The following is a 20700-nucleotide window of genomic DNA, read 5'->3' as shown; positions in this document are numbered from 1 at the left end:
TGAGAAGGGCGTACGCCAGGGATGCATCCTATCTCCATATGCAAGACCTTGTATCTGCAGTTAAGGTAGCTGGAGACCAGCAGGGCTAACTAATGGCTTAAAAAATTTTTTTTAGGCTCACATCTCACCATTTGATGCTCTGATGGATGCATTGGTCAGACTTTCCCATACCTCGGAGCTCATCAGTAGCTAGTTCCTCTGCTACTCTTCTAGCAAAGTCAGTCAGGAGAAATGTTCCCACACAGGACATTTTTTCTTAAATTTGGATCTTTGATTCCCTAAAATTTGGTATCATAATTTGTACCCTTGTATTTCATACCAGTATTCTTGATATATGAATTCCTCAGATTCTAGCTCTTTAGGAAGCTCCAATAGCAATGAAGCCATCTGCTGTCTGCAGAGACGCTGCAATCTCCCTCCACTTGAGTCCTATAAGAATCAGAAAGGCCTAGTGCTCAAGGAAAAAATGAAATAAGTTTTGAGTGTTTGTCTCAGTGGAATATTACTCTTAACTGGGTATCTCTGCTAAGGATTCCTAACAACTGAAATAAAGCTACTATCAAGTGTTCTAACAATTCTGCCAGATTTTGACATGAAAAACAAATTGTTACTATGCTAATCAAGCCAGTCATTTAAACTATTTAAAATTTACCAGTCTGACAGGAAATGTCAGTGATAATGGTACATGTCTTTAATTCTTTAAAAATCAGAGAATTAAAATTAAAATGAGTGTCTTTTACAACAGAAATCATGTATACTTCAAATGCCAAGATGAGCTAAACATCATTATGGTGTTTAAGTTTACTATGTGCATCCTTAACTCTCATCAGCAAAGTTAGGGCAACAGTAAAAGCACGTCAGGTCTTATCAAACACCGAGACCCCAGAGCCAAGATATGACAAAATTTAGGATGAAAACAACAAAATGTGAAGCTGACACATTCACTGATAAATAAAAGTAATTTTTAAGAGAAAACTTAAAAAACTGACTTTGAATCAGAGATATTGAAACATTGATTCCTTCTCACTTATTCCAAGCCAACCAGTGGTGACTGAGTAGATTCTCACTCGTGACTGACTCGTGTCAGAGCAGAACCACGCTCCAAATGGCTTTCAGTGGCTGTAATCTTACGGCAGTAGACAGCAGATGGCCATTTTTTGTCAATGCTGGGTAGATTCAAACCACCAAGCTTTATGTTAAGGGTTAAACACACTCCGTGTGCACCTTGCATTTTCACTGTATCCTTACTTAATAGGTAGGTAAACTGATCTCCTGAATGAGACTAAAACTGATCATTTCAGTCTGAACAAACTTTTTCTAAGTACAATTTTAGTTATAACTGATATTATGCTCAACTTGAACTCACTGCCATAGAGTAGGGTGTAACTCAGTGACCCTCCAAAAGATTTCCAGGGCAGTAAATCAGGAGAGGAAGCTGTCCTCCTTGCTCCCGCACAGCCTCTGATGGATTCAAACACCTGAGGCCACCTGGAAAAGGAGGGTCCCTCTTTGCCATAATATGCCCAAATTAGGTGAGACCAAGTTTCACCATTCTTGCCTCTAAGGAGCACTCTGAGCACATTTTTCTGAGACAGATTTGCCTGTTCTTTTGGCAGTCCATTCAGTACTCTTTGCTGACATCATAATTCAACAGCATCAATACTGGGTTAGCAGTGCAACGCACTAAGGACTACATCACCAGGGTGCCCCCTAAGCCTCACTGGTAAGAATTTCCTCTACTGATAATATTAAACATGTGCAATTCTTTTGTGTGTATGTGTGCAATTCTTAAGAATTGCCCCAAAGAGCAAGACCAGACAGAATTTGCTACAAGAGCAACTACGATATGTCAAGTATACATTCAATTAAGATTCTTTTATTAAAAAAAAAAAGAGGGGCAAAATAAGTATATGCAATAAGAATAAATTCTAAAGTTCTGACAACACTTAACTACAGAAAAGGATATGAGAGATTTTATAGAACACAACAAAACTTACACTAAAATCAAGGTTTATCTGACAGAGTAAGGAAAAACAAACAAACATATAAAAAGATAGGACATTTCATGTTTAATCAGTGAAAAAAAGAAAATAGTTCTGGACAATGTCAAATTCCACACACCATAATGCTATTGTTATACATTAAATATAATTACTATCTATACATATGCAAAAATATAAAGTTCTATTTCATACAATAAAATCCTTTACAGAAACCTGTTAAAATTAAGTAGAATTTCTCAACATTAATAAGTGAAGTCTAAGTTTTTATAAAGGTTCCTTTAAAAGGTTTTAGAACAAAATGCTAACTCTAAAAAAACATTGTCCTTTCTTATGTCAGTTCCCAAATTAAATCTACTTAAGAGAAAACATAAGTTGATAGTTTAGTCACTCATTACTTAAATAATATTGTTCAGGCATCTTGAAAATGCTCCATGTTTTTTCAAGTATGGAAATACAACTGAATTCATACAACTCAATTCCACAATACAGTACCAAACAGATGGAGTATTTCGGAAAGACTTTAGTGTCATATGGCACAATATCAATGTTTTATTTCTTCAAATATACTGTGAAATAAATACCAGAGGTTTTTTTCTCTTCTAAAAGGCCAAAATTATAATTTACATTAAAATGATTTTGACTGAGTAAGACTTAGTGTGTAAAACTGATAACATCAATATTTCCTCACAAAAGTAAAGCTGGTAACAAGTTATAAAAGGAGTCAGTACTCTACTCAAACATAGGTAGGGATTAGAGTTCATCATGATAGAAATATTCATCATGGAGCTGTCTGCCATAATCTGTAGCTTCACTGGTAAGAAACAAGTCCTGATTTTCCAGAATCTCTGCTTCAGAGAGCTTTCTATCACCATTCAAATCCATTTCATCAATTAGATGAAGAGCCTTTAAAATAAAACAAAATAAGGTGTTACACGTAGTAACCGGTTTTTTAGCAGAACAGTCACATTTTCAGGTCAAAATAATAATAATAATAAGAAGAAGACGAAGAAGATGACGACGACGACGAAGACGACTTCTAATCTGCTAAAACCATTTAGGTGTGCCAAGTACTCATTAAGATTAGTTCCAGTACCTCCAGATCTTACACTTTTTAACTGGGTCTGTCTACTATGTTTCTCATTATCTCCCGTCTGAATTTCTGTTAGGTTCTTCCTTTTATCCATTCAAACCAAATAAAACACATCACAAGTAAAATTAATACAAACCACTTTAAGCTCCTCAGAAGACAACCACTGTAGATAAATGTAAATGTAAACTTCTATTATTCTATTCACTGTACTATCAAATTAGTAAGACAACAGCCTTAACTTCCTTGTGTCCCAGATGATATGAAACAATTCACAGATTTAAATCAAAACAAAAATATATCAACTTGAAATAACTCTATCACGTCTTATGTTCTTGCTTAAGATTTGTTTTGAAGTGCCTTTCCTCTAGTATAAAAATGAAGAAAGGAAAAAGTCATTGCATCACTTACCTCTTCTTGGGCAATGCCCTGATTATTGGGTACAACCCAAGATAATAGCTCTTGGGGATCAAGTCTACCATCGCTATCTTTGTCATAATCATTGACAAATCTGTCTTTTTCAACAAGTATCCATTCTGGATCTTCAGTTGCAGCTTAAAAGAAAGAAAACACAGATATATGCATAAGAACATAACATGTATTCAGTAAGTTTGGTATATACTGAAACTAAAGGCAGTTTACTATTTAAAGGAAGCCTACTGAAATAGGATTACTTAATTGAAAAATTCTGGAATACAAACGAAGTAATAATTTTTCAAAGTGACAAGTGATATTTAATTAATAGCTATGACACAGCTGCATACTGTCATCAATTAGTGATTTTATTAACTACTACCATTTGTTTAGATATCTAGTTTCTCAGATTTTATTTGGATTGTATTTAATTTATAAATGTATACCACATGAAATATATAGTTTCTGACATGTTCTTCTAAAATAATGCCACATATAATTTAGGACAACTGGCAACCAATTTGAAAATGGTATTTGATGCTTTTAATAACAATCCTGAAAGACAACTACCGATAAAAAACAAAAAGGTTAAGTGCACAAACTCCTCTAATTTCACTCAGTCATTTTTTACATCTTATACTAGTACTTAAGAGTATTCGGTTTCTTTCCCTTTAAGATGGAAATATAGTGGATTTGGTTTAAAATTAAAACCTCCAAGGAACAAAGAAAAAAAATTAAAATTGAAGCTTCCTTTATTTGAATTTTTCATTACAATTACATTTATTTGAAAAGGATACGGATCTAGCTTAATGATTCTGGATACAGAACTAAAAACCATTCTTAGATAAGTTATAAATTCCTTTCGTGCAACTTATATTACAGTTAATTTTGCAGAACAAGTAGAAATGAAGCACAATTCTTCTTGTTTCCCCTTTCTCTGTCAACAGAGCACTCATCAAGCTAGGCTGCCTTTCAGTTTCATTCTTCTTTAATTCTGTGTTTTTCTATCCTTATATATCCCTCCAAGGCTACTTACTTGGATCGCGCCTGTAATCACCAAGAAATTCTTCCAAACTAACAAATCCATCACCATTTTTGTCATGTTCTTCTAAAGCCTCTTGAATGACAAATTCCTGGAACAGGTTCATTTTAAAAAATTAGTCAGAAGACTCAATCTCAGCACCATCTGAATCAACCCTATTACAGAACTTTTTTAAGGCTTATTTTGGTTTTCTAGTAGTCTTTTATTGCAAGGGAATCTTTCCCTCCTAGACAAGCAGCTTTATTTGAGATGAAGAGAGCCAGCTTGCTCTCTCTCCTGTGGTCTCAACAGTGTTGCCTGCAGGCTTGGGTATTAGTGACCTCCACAGAGGAAGGTCTGAGGCTGAACAGGGTGAGCAGGTGAGCAGCATACCTGGGACTACGGTCCCAGGTGCCTGTCGGGGCCTGGGTTTCAGCTGTCCACACCACGGCAGTGGACAACGAGCTTAAAGCCCCTGATGGCTCTGGGCGCTGACTCTCACCGGTGGCTATGGATGAAGTCACAGGCGATTTTCAGCCAGCGCCGGAGGACAATCTTCCTTAAACACTGGGATCTGGAAATAAGAATAAAACCCCTACCACTAAGTAGCATCCCCAGGATTTTCAAAGGCCTATTATTTTAGTAGATGGCTAGTCCTGCTTCTTAAGTCTGTGAGCACCATGAAACTTGCCCCTATGGGTGACTCTACGGGTGTCTAAAATACCTGTGGCATAATTTCCAGTATACAGCAACATGCAAGCTACCACAGTACAGAAAACTGTTACCTACAAAAGCAAACTCTAAAACAAACAAGCAAATACCCAGAAAGTTATAGAGGATAAAACCCCCCAAAAAGAAGCTGTCTGGCCTGAGACAGAGTATCTGCCAGCCCAGCAGATGACTGGAGCTGGTATACTCAGTCAGGTTAGAGTTTCTGCTAAGTGATAACTAAGGCCCCAAGATGTGAGTGAGGCCAGACTCTACATGGATTGATCCTGACTGTAACAATGAGCCAGAGCATGGCAGAGATCGTGAAGATGGCATAGGATAGGGCAAGGTTCACAGCTGTCCATGCAGTCACTGAGCTGCAGAGGACTCAACAGCACCTAACAACAAAAACTAAGAAGCATTAAGAACAACATCCAACACTCAAGAAGAGCTCCACTTTCACAATCTCAAGAAATCTCTAAGGAGAGCTCTGGTGGATTAGTGGTAAGAAGCTGTGCTGCAATCCCAAAGGCATGTGGTTTGAATCCACCAGCTATTCTGCAGAAGGATGGGCAATCTCCTCTCTTGTAATTAATTGCCTCTGAAAACTCGCTAGAGGGTCAGGTATGAGTCAGTTCCAACTCACAGCACACAACATGCAATCTCTAGGGAGCTCTGGTGGCTTAGTGGATAAGGCACTGCACTGCTAAGATAGAGGCAGGCAGTCTGAATCCACTAGTCGCTCTTGCAGAAGAAAAGATGAACAATTTTCTCCTCTGCAATTTATAGTCTCTGAAAACCTGTTGCTGGAGGGTCAACTATGAGTTAGGTCCAACTTGTTAGCGCCTAATAACAAACAATAAACTCTGGTGGCCTAGTCCACAGCAAGCTGTACCACAAACTCAAAGCCAGTACCTCCTGGCAGTGTGAATCCACTAGCAGCTCCAAAGGCGAAACATGGGCTGTCTCCTGTGCAATCAGTTGTTAGGTGCCTTCTAATTGACAACAACTCATAGAGATCTGATGAACAATGAATCTGAATCCTGCCCTACCTGTGCCATCTGTGTCATCCCTGACAGACTCGAGCCCACTGTTACAGTCACTGTGTCAATCCATCTTGTTGAGCGTCATCCTCTCTTTTTATGACCTCTACTTTTCCAAGCATGTCTTTTTCCAAGGACTGGCCTCTCCTAACATGCCCAAAGTATGTGAAGAAAAGTTTCACCATCTTTGCCTCTAAGAAGTACACTGGTTACACTTTCTCCAAGACAAATGTGTTTGTTCTTTTGGCAGTCCATGGGTATTCACCACTCTTTGCCAACATAACAATTCAAAGGCAATGATTCTTCTTCTGTCTCCTTATTCTTTGTCCAACCTTCAACTGTATACAGTCTCCAAAAACTTACTGGAAGGTCAGCCATGAGTCAGTTCAGACTCTATGAACAATCTCATGCTATTTTTGGCATACTGCCCTTCTTCACATTAATCCTTTTTTTTTTAAAAAAAAAAGATCCTTACCTTAATCCCTTTACATGCCATGCCATTCTCTTGCCAAACCATACACCTAGGTTGTCATACATAATGTGAATGTGTCTTCATTGTTTTCACTGGTCATTCCCATTCTCAAACTGATGTTCTACCTAGTAATCTGAATTTGCGGTTCTTTACAAAAACTTAAACTCTTCCACCCTATCTACCTCAATCACCCCAAACCTCACCCCTATCCAAGGCTTATCAATGAATCTTTCTGGCAAAGCTATTTATATTAGGTCAAGATGACCTTTTCCCCATGTGATGTTCCAGCACTTCCTTTATTACCTTCCTCTCTTAGACTTATAGGAGTTACCTCTTCATTTAACGGTTTTCTTTTAAATCAAGTATGTTATAAATAAATACCAGGAGATCTCAATCTAAACCTAGTTTTAAGGGAAGAAATTGGAGCATCTCTTAAAATTACAATCTAATATTTTGTGGTAGGAGCATTCTATGATTTGTCTGGGGCATATTCAGAATGTGCCTCAGATTCTTCAAGGAGTCTGTCTGTGATCAAAGTTAAGAACCATCAATCAGAGGAATTACCTTTATTGAAAATAATCCTCTTGGGAGGCAACAGACATATTTCTAGTGGTAGTTTTGGAACAGTATCAATGAGAACTTTAAATTTTGGTTTTAAATTCAAAGTAGGGTCATTTAGCTTGTTCTCACACTATTTCCCCTTTCTTATTTGTAATCTATCCTTGAAGGGTAAAACAAATTTACAAAAACAATTAAAACAAGAATTAAGTGCTCTGAAAGGAAACACTACTTACACACTGCTATAAGATCAAAGATAACAGGTTCTCTTCCCTCATATTATCAATGGTACTATCTTCTATCATTGTCATACAAATTCAAAACTCTGTGACTCTTCCCTTGGCATCATATTTATTCAGTCATGTTTACACTTTCCTCAAAATGTTTATCAAGTCTATGCCATGCCATTCCATTGCTAACCCATACACCTAGGTTGTAACACATAATGTGTATGCGACTTCATTGTTTTCACTGGTCATTCTCATTCTCAAAGTCTTCCGTTGTTTCCTTATATCCCAGAATATAAAGATCCAGCATCCTCTGACTGCCATTCTTGCTCACAATAATATTGCCCCAAGTTAATTTTGGCATTTCAACAGATGTGGCCTGCACTTTTTCTAAACTAGGTCATGTACTTTATGCCAAGTGAGAAATCAGAAGTCTCACAGTGGTGAGTGGTGAGGGAAGTGGTGATACGGGCAGAGTTTTGCCATAGAGCTTCAGGGGGAGAAAGCATCTGCAGCCTTGTTATCCAAGGTAACCTGTGACAGTGCTCCACTGAACAAAAGGCTATACTGTCTTTCCCTGAGATAATTAGGGAACCACATCACATAAGTTGAGGCCATACAATAGACTCATAGAAATGTCTGGTCTGGTTTTTCGTTACATTAGGAGTTCTGGTGGCATAGTAGTTAAACACCTGCTGCTAACTAGAAGGTCAGCAGTTTGAAGTCTCTAGCAACTCCATGGGAGAAAGACGTGGGAGTCTGCTCCCATAAAGATGACAGCTTCGGAAACCCTACTATCTCCGTGCTATCAGCTGAAAATGACTCGAAGGCAACAGGATTTTGGTTCTTCATGGCCACCCAAACCCTCCTTCCCAATTCTAATCTTAGATGGATAAAATTTTGGATCTTCCTGTCCCTTCAAATTCAAGTAACTGCAAGGATGCTCAAGCTTCATCTCACATATTCTGGGCATGTTGTTAGCAGGGGGTATTGCTTGGAAAGGGATGCTAGGAAAGGTGGAATATCAGTGAAAGAGAAGAAGACTTTCAACAAGATGGAATAACACAGTGACCGTGGGCTCAAGTGTATCAGGGATGACTATGTCCAGGATAGGGCAGGGTTCAGATCTGTTGTTCATATGATCGCTATGAGTCGTACTAAACTCAATGGTACCAAACAACAACAACCACAATAATATAATAAAGCCTTAGTAATCACAGGTCTTAAAGTTTTGGTCACTTATTAATTCTCTGAATATTTTTCTTTCTTACCGTCATATAATCAACTTCTTCAGGATGCTCGAAAGCAATAAATTCTTCAAGATTTAAACCAGGACCTGAATCTTGATTAGCTTTTTCAAATCGTTTCTTGTCCTTTAAATGAAGCTTTCAAAATTTGAAAAAAAAAAAAATAAAAGACAAAAAAGAACAAGACTTAAAAGATCTTGCTAGTATTACAACATTAGCACGTTGAAAACATACAGGAAATTTAAAGTACATTCTCAAACTTTCTATCTTTGTATTATTCTTTCAAAGGTAGGTTGAACAAATAACAACAAACATTTATATAAGACAAGTATAGACCCAGATCTGAATTCCAGCAATGTCACTTACTAGATATGTCAATCAGATCAAGCTGCTGGTCTCTTTACAGAGAAACCAAACCCAAATCTGTAAAATCAGGATAAAAATCTCAAGCATCTGGGATAAGTATCCTTATTAAGCAATTGTCTAAACACTAAGTATTTAAAAAATGTTAGTTAGCTATTATTATTTTTGACTGAGAAACCATAATCACTTCTATCTGATCAAGGTCAGAAATACAGATAAAATATATGAAACTTGATTCAGTTCATTCACTAGTACTACAGTACCTCCTATTAACAATCTCGGTATTTTCTTTGGATATCAAAACCCAATAAATGTAGACCATGTATTAAATTGGTGGGGCCTTTTCAAATTGAAAAGGGTCTAGTATTCCAAAATGACTTATAAAAAATGTTAGCAGGTTAAAAAAAAATTCCTTCATAGGGAAGTATTCATACTATCTGTATTTATATATAATATTTGGAAGTAAATTCTTAGCAGACGCTTTATTGTGCTAATTCTTTATGTTCAGAAACAAACATCAAATATCAAAATGGTTTCATTTTCAGACTAAATAAACACACAAGAGCTTTTTATTTTCTTTCTTATTTTTATTTTTGCTCAGGTAATAAAATGATTCAGCTAGACTGAATCTAAGGCACTCTGAAAATCAAGAGCCTTGGAAAGAAATGATAGTGTATTTCTAAGAACAACAACAAAATGAAAATCGCTGTTGTCGGTCATCTCCGACTCAGAGAGACCCTCCAGCACAAGGCTGTCAGTCTTTCTGGGAGGACACTGTTCACCTTTCTCCTGAAGATCAATTGGTATACTACACTCAAACAGGTTCACACTGCCAACCTGTTGGTCAGGGGTCGATACATTACATACTTTGCTACCAGGGATCCTTGCTATATTGATAATCATATGTTATTTCCTTTTTGAATATTCTAGTTGTCCTTCTCAGAAATGGATATATTTTTTAAAAGTATGATTTCAAATATTTAACCACTTTTAATCTGTTTCACTGTTGAAAGGAAATGCTCCTTTCAATTTTCTAGACTAATAGAGAGGGCTAAGTAGCAATTATCTTCCTAAAGCAGAAACTAGTTCCTTTACAATGCCTGATTTAGACAGCTCATCTTCTTTCCAAGAATTCAGTCTTTTTAACATGCAGTCTTCACAAGCTACCCAAACATGACACAAATGAAAACAAAACAAAATGGCCCAACTTGTCCTCAAATAATGACTTTCACTTTGACGGATTTTAATTTTAAGTAACTAGAATAAATAATTACATTTTACAGCAGGATTTAATATAGAGAGAAGTAGAGAAATAAGAATGCCAAGAACTGAGGGTGTTTTGCTAAATCAATCAAGTTCTTTTTGAATAAACCACTATTCAAAATACCAAGTGCCTAGATTCCTTATGAAAGAAGCCTTCACTCTGCAGCAAAAAAGGTCCATGTTTCAGCAGAGGGCGTGGAATTGAACCAGATTTGCCTATGGGAAGAAAGACTCTCAACAAGCTGAGAATTCTTTAAAAAGTTTTCTGATTCACAGATCATAAATTTTGCAATAAAACAAAGTAATGCCTATTTTAATATGCATGTTCATTTGAAGATTACAATTTATTTAATTATTATTAAACTCATTATTAAAGACTTCAATAAGTTGTTGTGTACTGTTGAGTCAGAGCCAACTCACAGCTGATCCTACAGCGGGTTTTCAAAGGCAGTAAATCACAGACTGCTCACCTTTCTCCACTGAGCAAATGGTGGCTTGAACCACGTGCTTTAGGGTTGACAGCATAATTCCTTACTACTAAGCCACCAGAACTCCTTCCAATTAAGTATTAAGTTTCTTTCTTTAAAAATGGCAAATTTATAAGAGATAGCAACAAAAAAGAGAGTTCATGAAACTCTTGTGAGTGTTATAGTCGAAAAATAACTACCATAATTTCTGTTTGTGTATTTTAAGAGAAAGTTGTAAGGAACACAACTGCCATCTTTTGGTAGACTAATGATTTGCATGAGGAAATAGATAAATTCTGATAGTAAAACAAAACTCTAGGTCTTAAAAATTCTGATGAGTCACATCCAAGGTTATAGTCTACATATATAAGTATTGCTTGTACAGGCATATTCAGCAGCTGACGCTAGAAGTTAGTGCAATTGAGCATTTGCCAGGTAAGTCCCTGAATCTTAATTATCCTCCTTGAAAGTGCTGACTGGAATGGTTCATCATATCATAAGGAAATGCTTTTTCAGGCTTTACAAGGCCTGATATGATAGGGTCATTACTCCAGATTGTTTCTATCCTCTAAGTAAACTTATTAAAAAGAAAATAAAACTCTGGTATAAAATGGATTTTTGTTTCTGAATATATTTCCATATAAGAAGTTTCTTTTATTGAGCCATATATTTTATTTATGGTTTTAAATGTATGCTAGCATTTTAAGATCAATTCTGCCTTTGTCCTTTACTTTTTATTTTGACAAATCTCTACTTTCTTCTGGTAGGGGGTTATTTACATCAAATTCTAATAAAATATGATTATACTTTCTTAAAGAAGACAGAGACATATTATTAGGAATGTCAAAATAAAAGCCATAGGAGTCCCATTGAGAAATGTTCACTTCAGGGATCTGCATCAATTCCTTTAAGGTCTCACTAAATTAATTCTTAAAATAGTAATGTTATTAAAAAAAATAGTATTGTGAAGATCTTCTAGGTAATGGAGAGAGGAACATGCATTAAGTAAAATCTAGTTTAAAAGAAAAATTGCACATAATTAGTAATGTGAAGGAGTGACAGTTTTCTTTCCAGTAGCATTATCTATTATGTGATCATCATTCATCAATTTTTTAAATATAACCTAAATAGCACATTACAACTTTATTATGGGATATTTCTTTCAGTCACTCTCAAAAAATGGTAATTAGAAATTGATTTTAGTAAGATTTTAAAATATTCTTGTTTCCTAGTAGGGAAATCCTGACATAACACCAAGGTCTGGTTTTAGAGCTCCAAAACTTCAAAGAAGCTTTTGAAATAAATTAACTTCATTAACAAAGGATGATGCCTAGAAGACACAATCCCAAATCTCATTATCACCATTTGTTCCTTTTTTGCACTAACAAATCAATGCAGACACTAACTTCTAACCTCTTTATTCTGCTGAAAATATTCTGCTGAGAAGTCCTAGTAGTGATGGTCAGCAGTTTGAACCCACCAGATGGTCTGCTGGAAAAAGATGTGGCAGTCTGCGCCCATAAAGATTTACAGCCCTAGAAACTCTACGGGGCATTCCTATTCTCTCTTAGAGGCTTGCCCTGAGTTAGAACATACTCAACAACAGTGGGTTTGTTTTAGTCTGCTATCAGATAAACACTCAAATAAGGGGGAGAGGGGAACCAATCAACCAACCAGCCACTAAAAGGTACATCTGCCCCTATATATCTCGACTTACATGAAGCTTATACAGTTAACAAAAGACCAAGTATTTTAAAAAAGTTAATATAAACTAATGTATGATTGTGTTTTCCTAAACAATATTTTTTTTCATCAAAATAGACCTGCTTAGCAGTTCAACTGCTAATATAGTACCAAGTCTCCATACTAATATTATACTCATTTTTAGAGAACATTGAAGCAGAGTTCACTAACTTAACAAAATACACAGCTGTTAAATGGTAGAACCGGATATAGAGACAGCTAGAAAATAAGAACTCTTAACATCCACACTGACATCACATGGTGAATTTCTGAAACTTGCACTTATTTGAGTTGACACACTTTTATAGTTTAAAAGATTTAAAAGTCTTGAAAAATTTCTACTCAATTTTTAACTAAAAAATCTTGAGATAGTTCTATTAACTCCTAAGTAAAGATTATCTTTCTCAGTTGTGCTTGGTTAAGAGGCATGTATTTTGACAAATCAAAACTAAGGGAAACAACAGAATTCACAGTGGTACTGAGTTGGTTTTTTTTATATTTTAGATCGTACTCCTGCTTATCCCAAAGGAAATTTGAACATTTGAAATGTAACATATGGGAGCTAAGAGTAAGGATGAGAAAATTTCAGTTTGAAATAATACTGTGCTTTCAAAATATAACTATTTTTTATATCATTAAATACATAACAAAGAAGCATTAAATGGAATAGAGAAATAAAGTAGACTCTTTTAAGCATCACATTTAACAATCAGAAATGACGTTTAAATCAACTTTTGAGTTATAAAAAAATTAAAAGTGTAAATACTGTCTCATGTTAATTTTGAAATATTATGTCTTTTTAAGTCTCTGTAAACTTTCATTAAAATTAATAAAAAAAGAGGTCCTGAGTTTTTTTTAAGAAAAGATTTTATATAAAACGAGGTTGCTAATGATAAAAAATTCTTCCATAATGGTGTTAGAAATAAATTGACCAATGATGCAGCTGAAACAAACAGAGGCACTGACATGAGGTAATACAGAGTAAGAGTCCCAAACCTGCTATAAAGGAAGAAGACCATTAAAATGACTGCTGGGGTGGAAGAGGTGCCTAGAAAACAAGGCAATCCAGCCTGTGATCTCAGGTCCTTGTGCTCGTTCACGCAGGAAGGCATGTGAAGGGATACAGGGCATGATCAAAAGCGCAGCTGGTGCACAAGCACTCACCTGCCTGAAGGACTCCTCCTCCGCGTCGTCCAGAGCGGTGTTCTCATCAAAGTCGATCACGCGATCGTACATCTGGATGTTGTATTCATCCCACGTCACAATATCATCGCTGTTCTTATCATATTCGACAAACTGCTGCTTTGCCTCTTGCATCGCATAATGTTTAAAAGACATTTGAATCCATGAACTGAGTTCACCTATGAGCATCAAAAGCACAGATACAGTGAGCCTAAAAGTTCATTCTGCTGCGGGGAGGACTTCAAAAACATCTTTAAAAGATTATTAGTGGGGGACGTCATCAGTGTTTGTAAATCTCAAGTGAGGACTTGGCCTTGATGAAAAAATAGGGACCGAGGCAGGGCTGGTCCAAGAGTAAGTGATGACCAGAATGAATGTAAGCTCCATGAGTAGAGACACACACTAAGTACCTAGGAAGTACCTTACGATTCAGTAAGTATGTGTTAAATGAATTACCAATTAATTTCAAAGCAGCATTTGTCATTTTTTTCCCATTCAGTACCAGTCAACAAGTTGCAAATAACTTTTGCAGACTAAGTTTTTAAGAGAATGACAAAGCTTTTACTTAATTAAGTTGTGAATTTTAATATAAATTAGAATATACCGTTTTTTCATTTATCGAAGGGACAGAAGTTTTCTTTAAAAAAATTTTTTTAATTGAGTTGAATCAATGCTGTTACTACAGGAAATAAGATATAATACAATAAAAAAGCCTAAATTGTGAGTAGAAGACTCTTCTGCTGGGTTCTTAACCAGATAGTTTTATACAGGTCTCGTCTCACTGCCATCAAGTCAGAACCAATTCAGAGGTGACCATCCAGCAGGTTTTCTGAAGCTATAAAAGTGCACAGGAGACTGCTCATCTCTCTCCTGTGGAGTGGCTGGTGGATTTGAACCGCAAATTTTGGGTTAGGAGTACAACTCCCTAAGGACTATGCCACCAGAGCTCCATGGGTGTGTGCAGCACCTACCAAAAGTTGAGAGCTTGCAATGTCTTTTAGAAATCAGAAATTATAAACTAATAAAAAAATTGGAAGAAAGTTATCCAAGTGATTAAAGTTTGGGAAACCATTACCCTTTAGCTATGTCATAAAACACGTGGAGGACATGTAAAAAAATTATGAGTAGCAATTATGATTATGTCCCTCTACCACAGTTGTCTTGACTTTGTACTTGATATGGAAAAGTTTCTGAATCACAAATATACAATTTGAGAACAATGTTTAAATCCGCTCATAGATATATCTACTATATGGCATTTTCAAAAACAGAGGAAAGGAAAAATGAGTATTTGCAAATATAGTATTTGTAATGTGGTTGTTGTTAGGTGCCATCATGTCAAGTACAACTCATAGCTACCCTAGGCTAACAACAGATCTGAACTCTGTCCGATCTGATGCCATTCTCACAATCTCTAACACACTCAAGCCTATTGCTGCAGTCACTGTACCAATCCACCTGGTTGAGGGTCCTCCTCTCCTTTGCCATCCCTCCATCTATCCAAGCATGATGTCCTTTCCTAGAAACATGCTTTAAGTATATCATTTATCTCCAAGGAACATTCATCTGGCTGCACCTTCTCTAAGATATATCTGTTCTTTTGGCAGTCCATGGGATCTTCAGTACTCTTCTCTAACATCACTGTTCAAAAGCATCAATAAGATGGATTGACACAATGACTGTAGAAATGGGCTCTAGTATGATGACTCAGGATATGGCAGGGTTCAGATCCATTTATCCATAGGGTTGCTCTGAACTGCAGCTGAGTCAATATCGTATTGGCCAGATTCAAATCTATACATGACTTCAAGGTTCAAACACCAACTAAAGACTTCTCAAGGCCCTTTGAAATACAGTCCTAGACTTCAAAATGCTAATTAACAACACTGCATGAAGGGACTCCAAGAGGAAAGGGTTTCCATTCGCTTCAGGAATCTTTCTTCTAGTTTATTTAAAGTTATATAGTAAAAGGCAGAGTGGACAGGGGGCAGCTCTTGCTTCAGTTCTGCCAAGTTATAGTTTATCCTCTCAGAGCCTGTTTTTTAATAAGTGAAATGAAGATTTGGACTAACACTTTAATCTTTTGTTTTAAATATTTATGATTATATAGTTAAGCATAACCTGACCCTGACAAGAGAGAAAGAGATTACCCAATAGCAAGGTAAGCACGGGCTTCCTTTTGCCTATTTACTATTCGGTGACGAACAATTTCACGTAGGCTTTACCACATCAAACGTGAAACTGTGCTCACCTTGCATACTGGGTATTCCATTCTTGTCAAAGATCGTAAATGTGAAATGAAGCTTTGATTCTGGAGCAAGGTGCTGTGGGGCTGGAAGCAAGACAGATAACAGCCATACCTAGAAATACCATCTATGATGTGGTAGAAAAAAAATGTACAATTACTGTAAACTAGTAATCAAGCACCAGGAAGCAGACACTGCAGAAAAGTACCACCCTGACTTCCAAGTCAACTTACTCGGTGCATTCTAGTGTAACCAAATAGGGACTTCTTCTTATTGAATAAGTTAAGGGTACAAAGATTTCTGTGTATAAGGAATCAATACTCAAGACTTTTGAAGGCACCAATGTGACTACTTCATTGAGAGCACATCTTAAATTTAACGATCAATCTGCAATTCAGTCTCAAGCAATTTCTTCATTAATTTGTGAGCAAATTTTCATTAGTTGTAGCAAAATAATTTATGGTCACAGTAATTACTGTCTGAATCTTGTTAAAGAATCATCTTAGAAAGTTCAAAGGGCTCAACACTTGAGTGAAGGAATGGGGAGAAACAGTAGTGCAGACATTAATTTGGAACTTCAGTAATCACTCTGATTTCCTAATATTTGACTAAACACCCTACCTAAGAGCATTCAGATGTTCAGTTTTCAGAGGTGGTAAGCTATAATGAACGGAAATGGCTCTTCTTTCTCCCATGGTGAAACTTTGCTGGCTTTGAACAGTTGGAGCAGGACCACCATTGGGTGAGCAGTGCAACTTGCTTCTGGCTATGCCATCAGAGCTCCCTTTAATCCTGAACTCTAGCCCTGAGTTTGTCAATTATTTGGAAAAGTCATTTCTCTCTCAGAGCTTCAGTTTCTTCATGTTTATGGGAGCGGCAGACAGGATGACTCTCAAAGTCACTACCAGTTCAAACATTTTGTGAGTTAAAAAAAAACAATTCCCATGCAACAGGTCTTCTACTTGCTTTTAGAAAATTAACATAAGGATTAAAATGCTAATGACGCATGTATGTAACAAGTGTGTAGGGGGAATAAAACACAAACAACACATATCTTAAATACTTTCAGAAAGCTTTGGGCTTAAGTGAATCATATTGTCGTTAATGATTTTTTTTTTTTTCACAACTCCTTACCACTAGGCCACCAGAGCTCCCTAATATACCTGTTATTAGTGAATTTTTTTAAATAGTGAAAGACGCCTTCCAGGAATGAATTGCACATTCAGTGCGGGGTTAATGATTTTTTTTTCCCCTTTTCTTACTGTGGAAAAGCACCGAGTTGTATTTGGTACCCTATATCTGATTCTTCAAGGAATAAAATCTTTTCTTTTTCCTTTTGCTCTTTCTTCCTTCACACTGCATCTCTAATTTGTTAGGCTGCAAGTAACCTACTTTCAACAGTTACCCATGTTTAAAATGCATATGTTTCTGTCCCTACAAAGGGATTTCTGCATCTTTAGTCGTGGGATTGATCTTACTTTCGGTGAGAAAGCCATCTGAGTCCAAGTCAATTTTCTTTATGATTGACTTCAGTCTTTTGTGCTGCTCTTCGGGCTTGAGTTTAACGTATTCATCGACTTCATCCTGGAAGGAGGCAATACACAAGGGGCAAACGTTACTATCAGTGGAGGCCAATGGCCACCAACAGCCTTCCTTTAACTATAGAGTGTCGGGGTGATCTCACTTGTTCTCAGGGGCCTCCTCCGCTTATACACAGCCTCAGTGATGCAGCCCCAAGTTCAGAAGGTAGAACAGGGTCTCTTAAAGGGACTCGGCTCCCGGCCGCGCCATTTCTCGGGCTCAGAGAGGCCCAGGACTCCCCTAGAGATCGAGGGGCAAGGATGGCGGGCATCGCTGCGCCCCGCCCGGCCGCACTGTCCAGCCGCCTGGCCAGGCCTCGCCTGCCAGTCCCCCTTTGTCCCGGGACAAAGCCCGCGGCGGGCGGTGATGCGAGGCCCAGCCCTCCCCGCTCCGGCCTGGCCACCTCACCTGGCCGCCCAGCAGTGCCTCGCGGTCGTAGTCCGAGCGGTGCTCTCCCTGCGGGTAGTGCAGCTCCTCAGCGCTGCTGGCGCCGGCCACCGCTGCGTACAGAAGCAGCAGCCCCAGCACCGCGGGCCTCGGGCTCAGCTGCATCGCTCAGGCCCGTTGTGAACAGAAAAAGAGGAGAGAAGAGAGGTGGGCGGGGACCCAGACGGCGGCGGCGGCTCTCTGCGGACGACCAGACAAGGGCGGCTGTGTAGGTTCTGGGTGGAATGCTGAAACGGGCGCAGCCGGCCGTAGTGGGGTGGCTAGGCCCAGGCCTATATGGCGGCGGCGAGGGGGCGGGGCTCTGAGTAGTGCTGTTCATTGGTCGGCGCTGCTCTGGGGGCGGGCCGAGACGATGTGGCGGGCTGGGGCCGGCCCAGGATCGCGTAGAGGCGAACTGCAATACAAAGCTGAATACGACCACTGTGATCCTTCCGCGCGACCGCCTATTGAAAATATGTCCTACCTCTCCATCTGCTGTTCAGTCAGTCTCCTTCCAGCTCCTTCCCGCGCAACATATCTGTCCTGGCCTCGGACAATTAGAGAGGTAGGACATTCGGGTGAAACGAATACTGAGAAAATCTTTGACTTAAGGATCCTACCAACAATATTCATTCTCCAACTTTCACTGTATCTCTATAGTGTACTTTGTTGCTGTGTACGGTCGAGTTGGGACCAACCCATAGCTGACCCTCCAGTAGGTTTTTAGAGGCAATACACTGCACTGAGATTGCCCATTTTTCTCCTGAGGAGCAACTAGGGGATTCGAACAAAGTAACCTTTCTGTTGGCAGTACAACGCTGTACCACTAAGCCACGGTTAAACAGACATGCATGTCTGCATATCTTACTTTCTCCACTTACATTTGATATGTAAGCCAAGATTTTTGGCCCTTGAAAATCTATTTGTTCATTTATAAAAGGTCACCTTAGACTTGTGAAGATTAAGCATATATGCGTTTAGAACAGTAGCTGCCACATACCTTGAAATGCCCATCTAAGCCTTTATTATCACACACACACTTGACTTATAATACATTAATCATGTTATCTATGGTGCTCTAGTGGCCTAGTGGCAAGAACCTGCACTGCAATTCCAAAGGTACACGTTTGAGGCCACCAGCCACTCTGCGGGAGAAGGATGGGCAATCTCTTCCCATGCCTCTGAAAACCGATTAGTTGACTCTGAAAAACCGTCAGAGGGTCAGCTATGGTTCGATTCCGACTGTCTGGTACACAACAACAGCAACGACAGCAACATCATAATATATGTTGTTGTTGTTATGTGCCGTCGAGTTGTTTGCGACTCATAGCGGCCCTAAACCATGCTCTACCCTGTGCCAATCTCATTGCCTCTGACACATCCATCCCGATTACCCCAGTCACTGAATCAATCCACCTCATAGAGAGTCTTCCGCTCCTGCGCTGTCCCTCTACTCTCCCCAGCATGATGTCCCTCTCTAAAGACCTGTCTCTCCTTACAACATGTCCAAAGTATGTCAGACGAAGCCCCAGAATCCTTGCCTCCAAGGAGTAGCCTGGTTTAATCCTCTCCAAGATGAATCTGTTTTGTTTTCTTGACAGTCCATGGTACATTCAATACTCTTCTACAGCACCACAGCTCAAAGGCGTCAATTCTCTTTCTATCCTCCCTAGTCATTGTCCAACTCTCTGATGCATAACAAGTGATTGCAAAAACCATGGCCTGTACCAGGCGCACCTTAGTCTCCAGAGAGACACCGTTGCTCTTGAGTACTTTAGAGAGGTCCCTAACCGCAGACTTTCCCATCGCAATACTTTTTTTTTTTATTTCCTGGCTACTGGTGCCAAGAGTGTTGACCGTGGAGCCGAGCAAACTGAAGCTGTGTACAATCTCAATCTCTTCACCATCCATCCTGATGCTACCGATTGGTCCAGTGGTGAGAATTTTTGTCTTCTAGACATTGAGCCTCAGTCCATATTGAAGGCTGCAGTCCTTGACCCTCTGCAGTAAGTGCATGAGGATGAGGTCCTCCTCAGTTTCAGCGAGCAAGGTTGTGTCATCTGCATAACGCAGATTGTTGATAGATCGTCCACCAATCCTAATGCCATGCTTCTCCTCATAGAGCCCAGGCTCTCGGATAATCTGCTCTGCATACAGGTTGAAAAGGTATGGAGATAGGACACATCCCTGACGTACACCCTTCCCAATTTTGAACCATGCAGTGTTGCCCTGCTCTGTTCTGACGACTGCCTCTTGGTCCAAGTATAGGTTTCGCATTAGCACGATTAAATGTTCTGGGATTCCCATTCTTCTCAGAGTCAGCCACAGTTTGTTATGATTCACGCAGTCAAATGCCTTTGCATAATCAATGAAACACAGATAGACATTCTTCTGGTATTCTCTGCTTTCAGCTAAGATCCATCTAACATCAGCTACAATATCCCTAGTACCACGACCCCTTCTAAACCCAGCCTGGACTTCTGGCAGTTCTCTGCTGATGTACTGTTCCAGTCGTTTTTGGATAATCTTCAGTAGAATCTTGCTTGCATGTGAAATCAATGATATTGTTCTGTAGTTTCCACACTCAGTTGGGTTGCCCTTCTTTGGGATGGGAACAAATATAGATCTCTTCCAGTCAGTTGGCCAAGT

At 38.6% G+C, this 20700-nt stretch overlaps 1 protein-coding gene across 1 annotated transcript; it reads right to left on the bottom strand.

Moving 5' to 3' along the window:
• Positions 1 to 2602: 2602 nt before the first annotated feature.
• On the bottom strand, positions 2603 to 18267 carry RCN2 (reticulocalbin 2, EF-hand calcium binding domain). The gene is made up of 7 exons (XM_006888276.1): positions 18034 to 18267; positions 17523 to 17628; positions 13781 to 13977; positions 8805 to 8918; positions 4541 to 4637; positions 3502 to 3644; positions 2603 to 2906 (listed from the first exon to the last, which is right to left on the bottom strand). Exons 1-7 carry the CDS (start codon positions 18175 to 18177, stop codon positions 2754 to 2756), a joined length of 954 nt encoding a protein of 317 aa, XP_006888338.1. The 5' UTR covers positions 18178 to 18267; the 3' UTR covers positions 2603 to 2753.
• Between the last annotated feature and the right edge of the window lie 2433 nt (positions 18268 to 20700).

The sequence above is a fragment of the Elephantulus edwardii genome, unplaced genomic scaffold (genome assembly GCF_000299155.1).
Source record: "Elephantulus edwardii isolate Elephantulus edwardi_28Jun2011 unplaced genomic scaffold, EleEdw1.0 scaffold00066, whole genome shotgun sequence".
Classification (NCBI taxonomy): Eukaryota; Metazoa; Chordata; class Mammalia; order Macroscelidea; family Macroscelididae; genus Elephantulus; species Elephantulus edwardii.
This window is presented reverse-complemented; position numbering and strand designations above follow the sequence as displayed.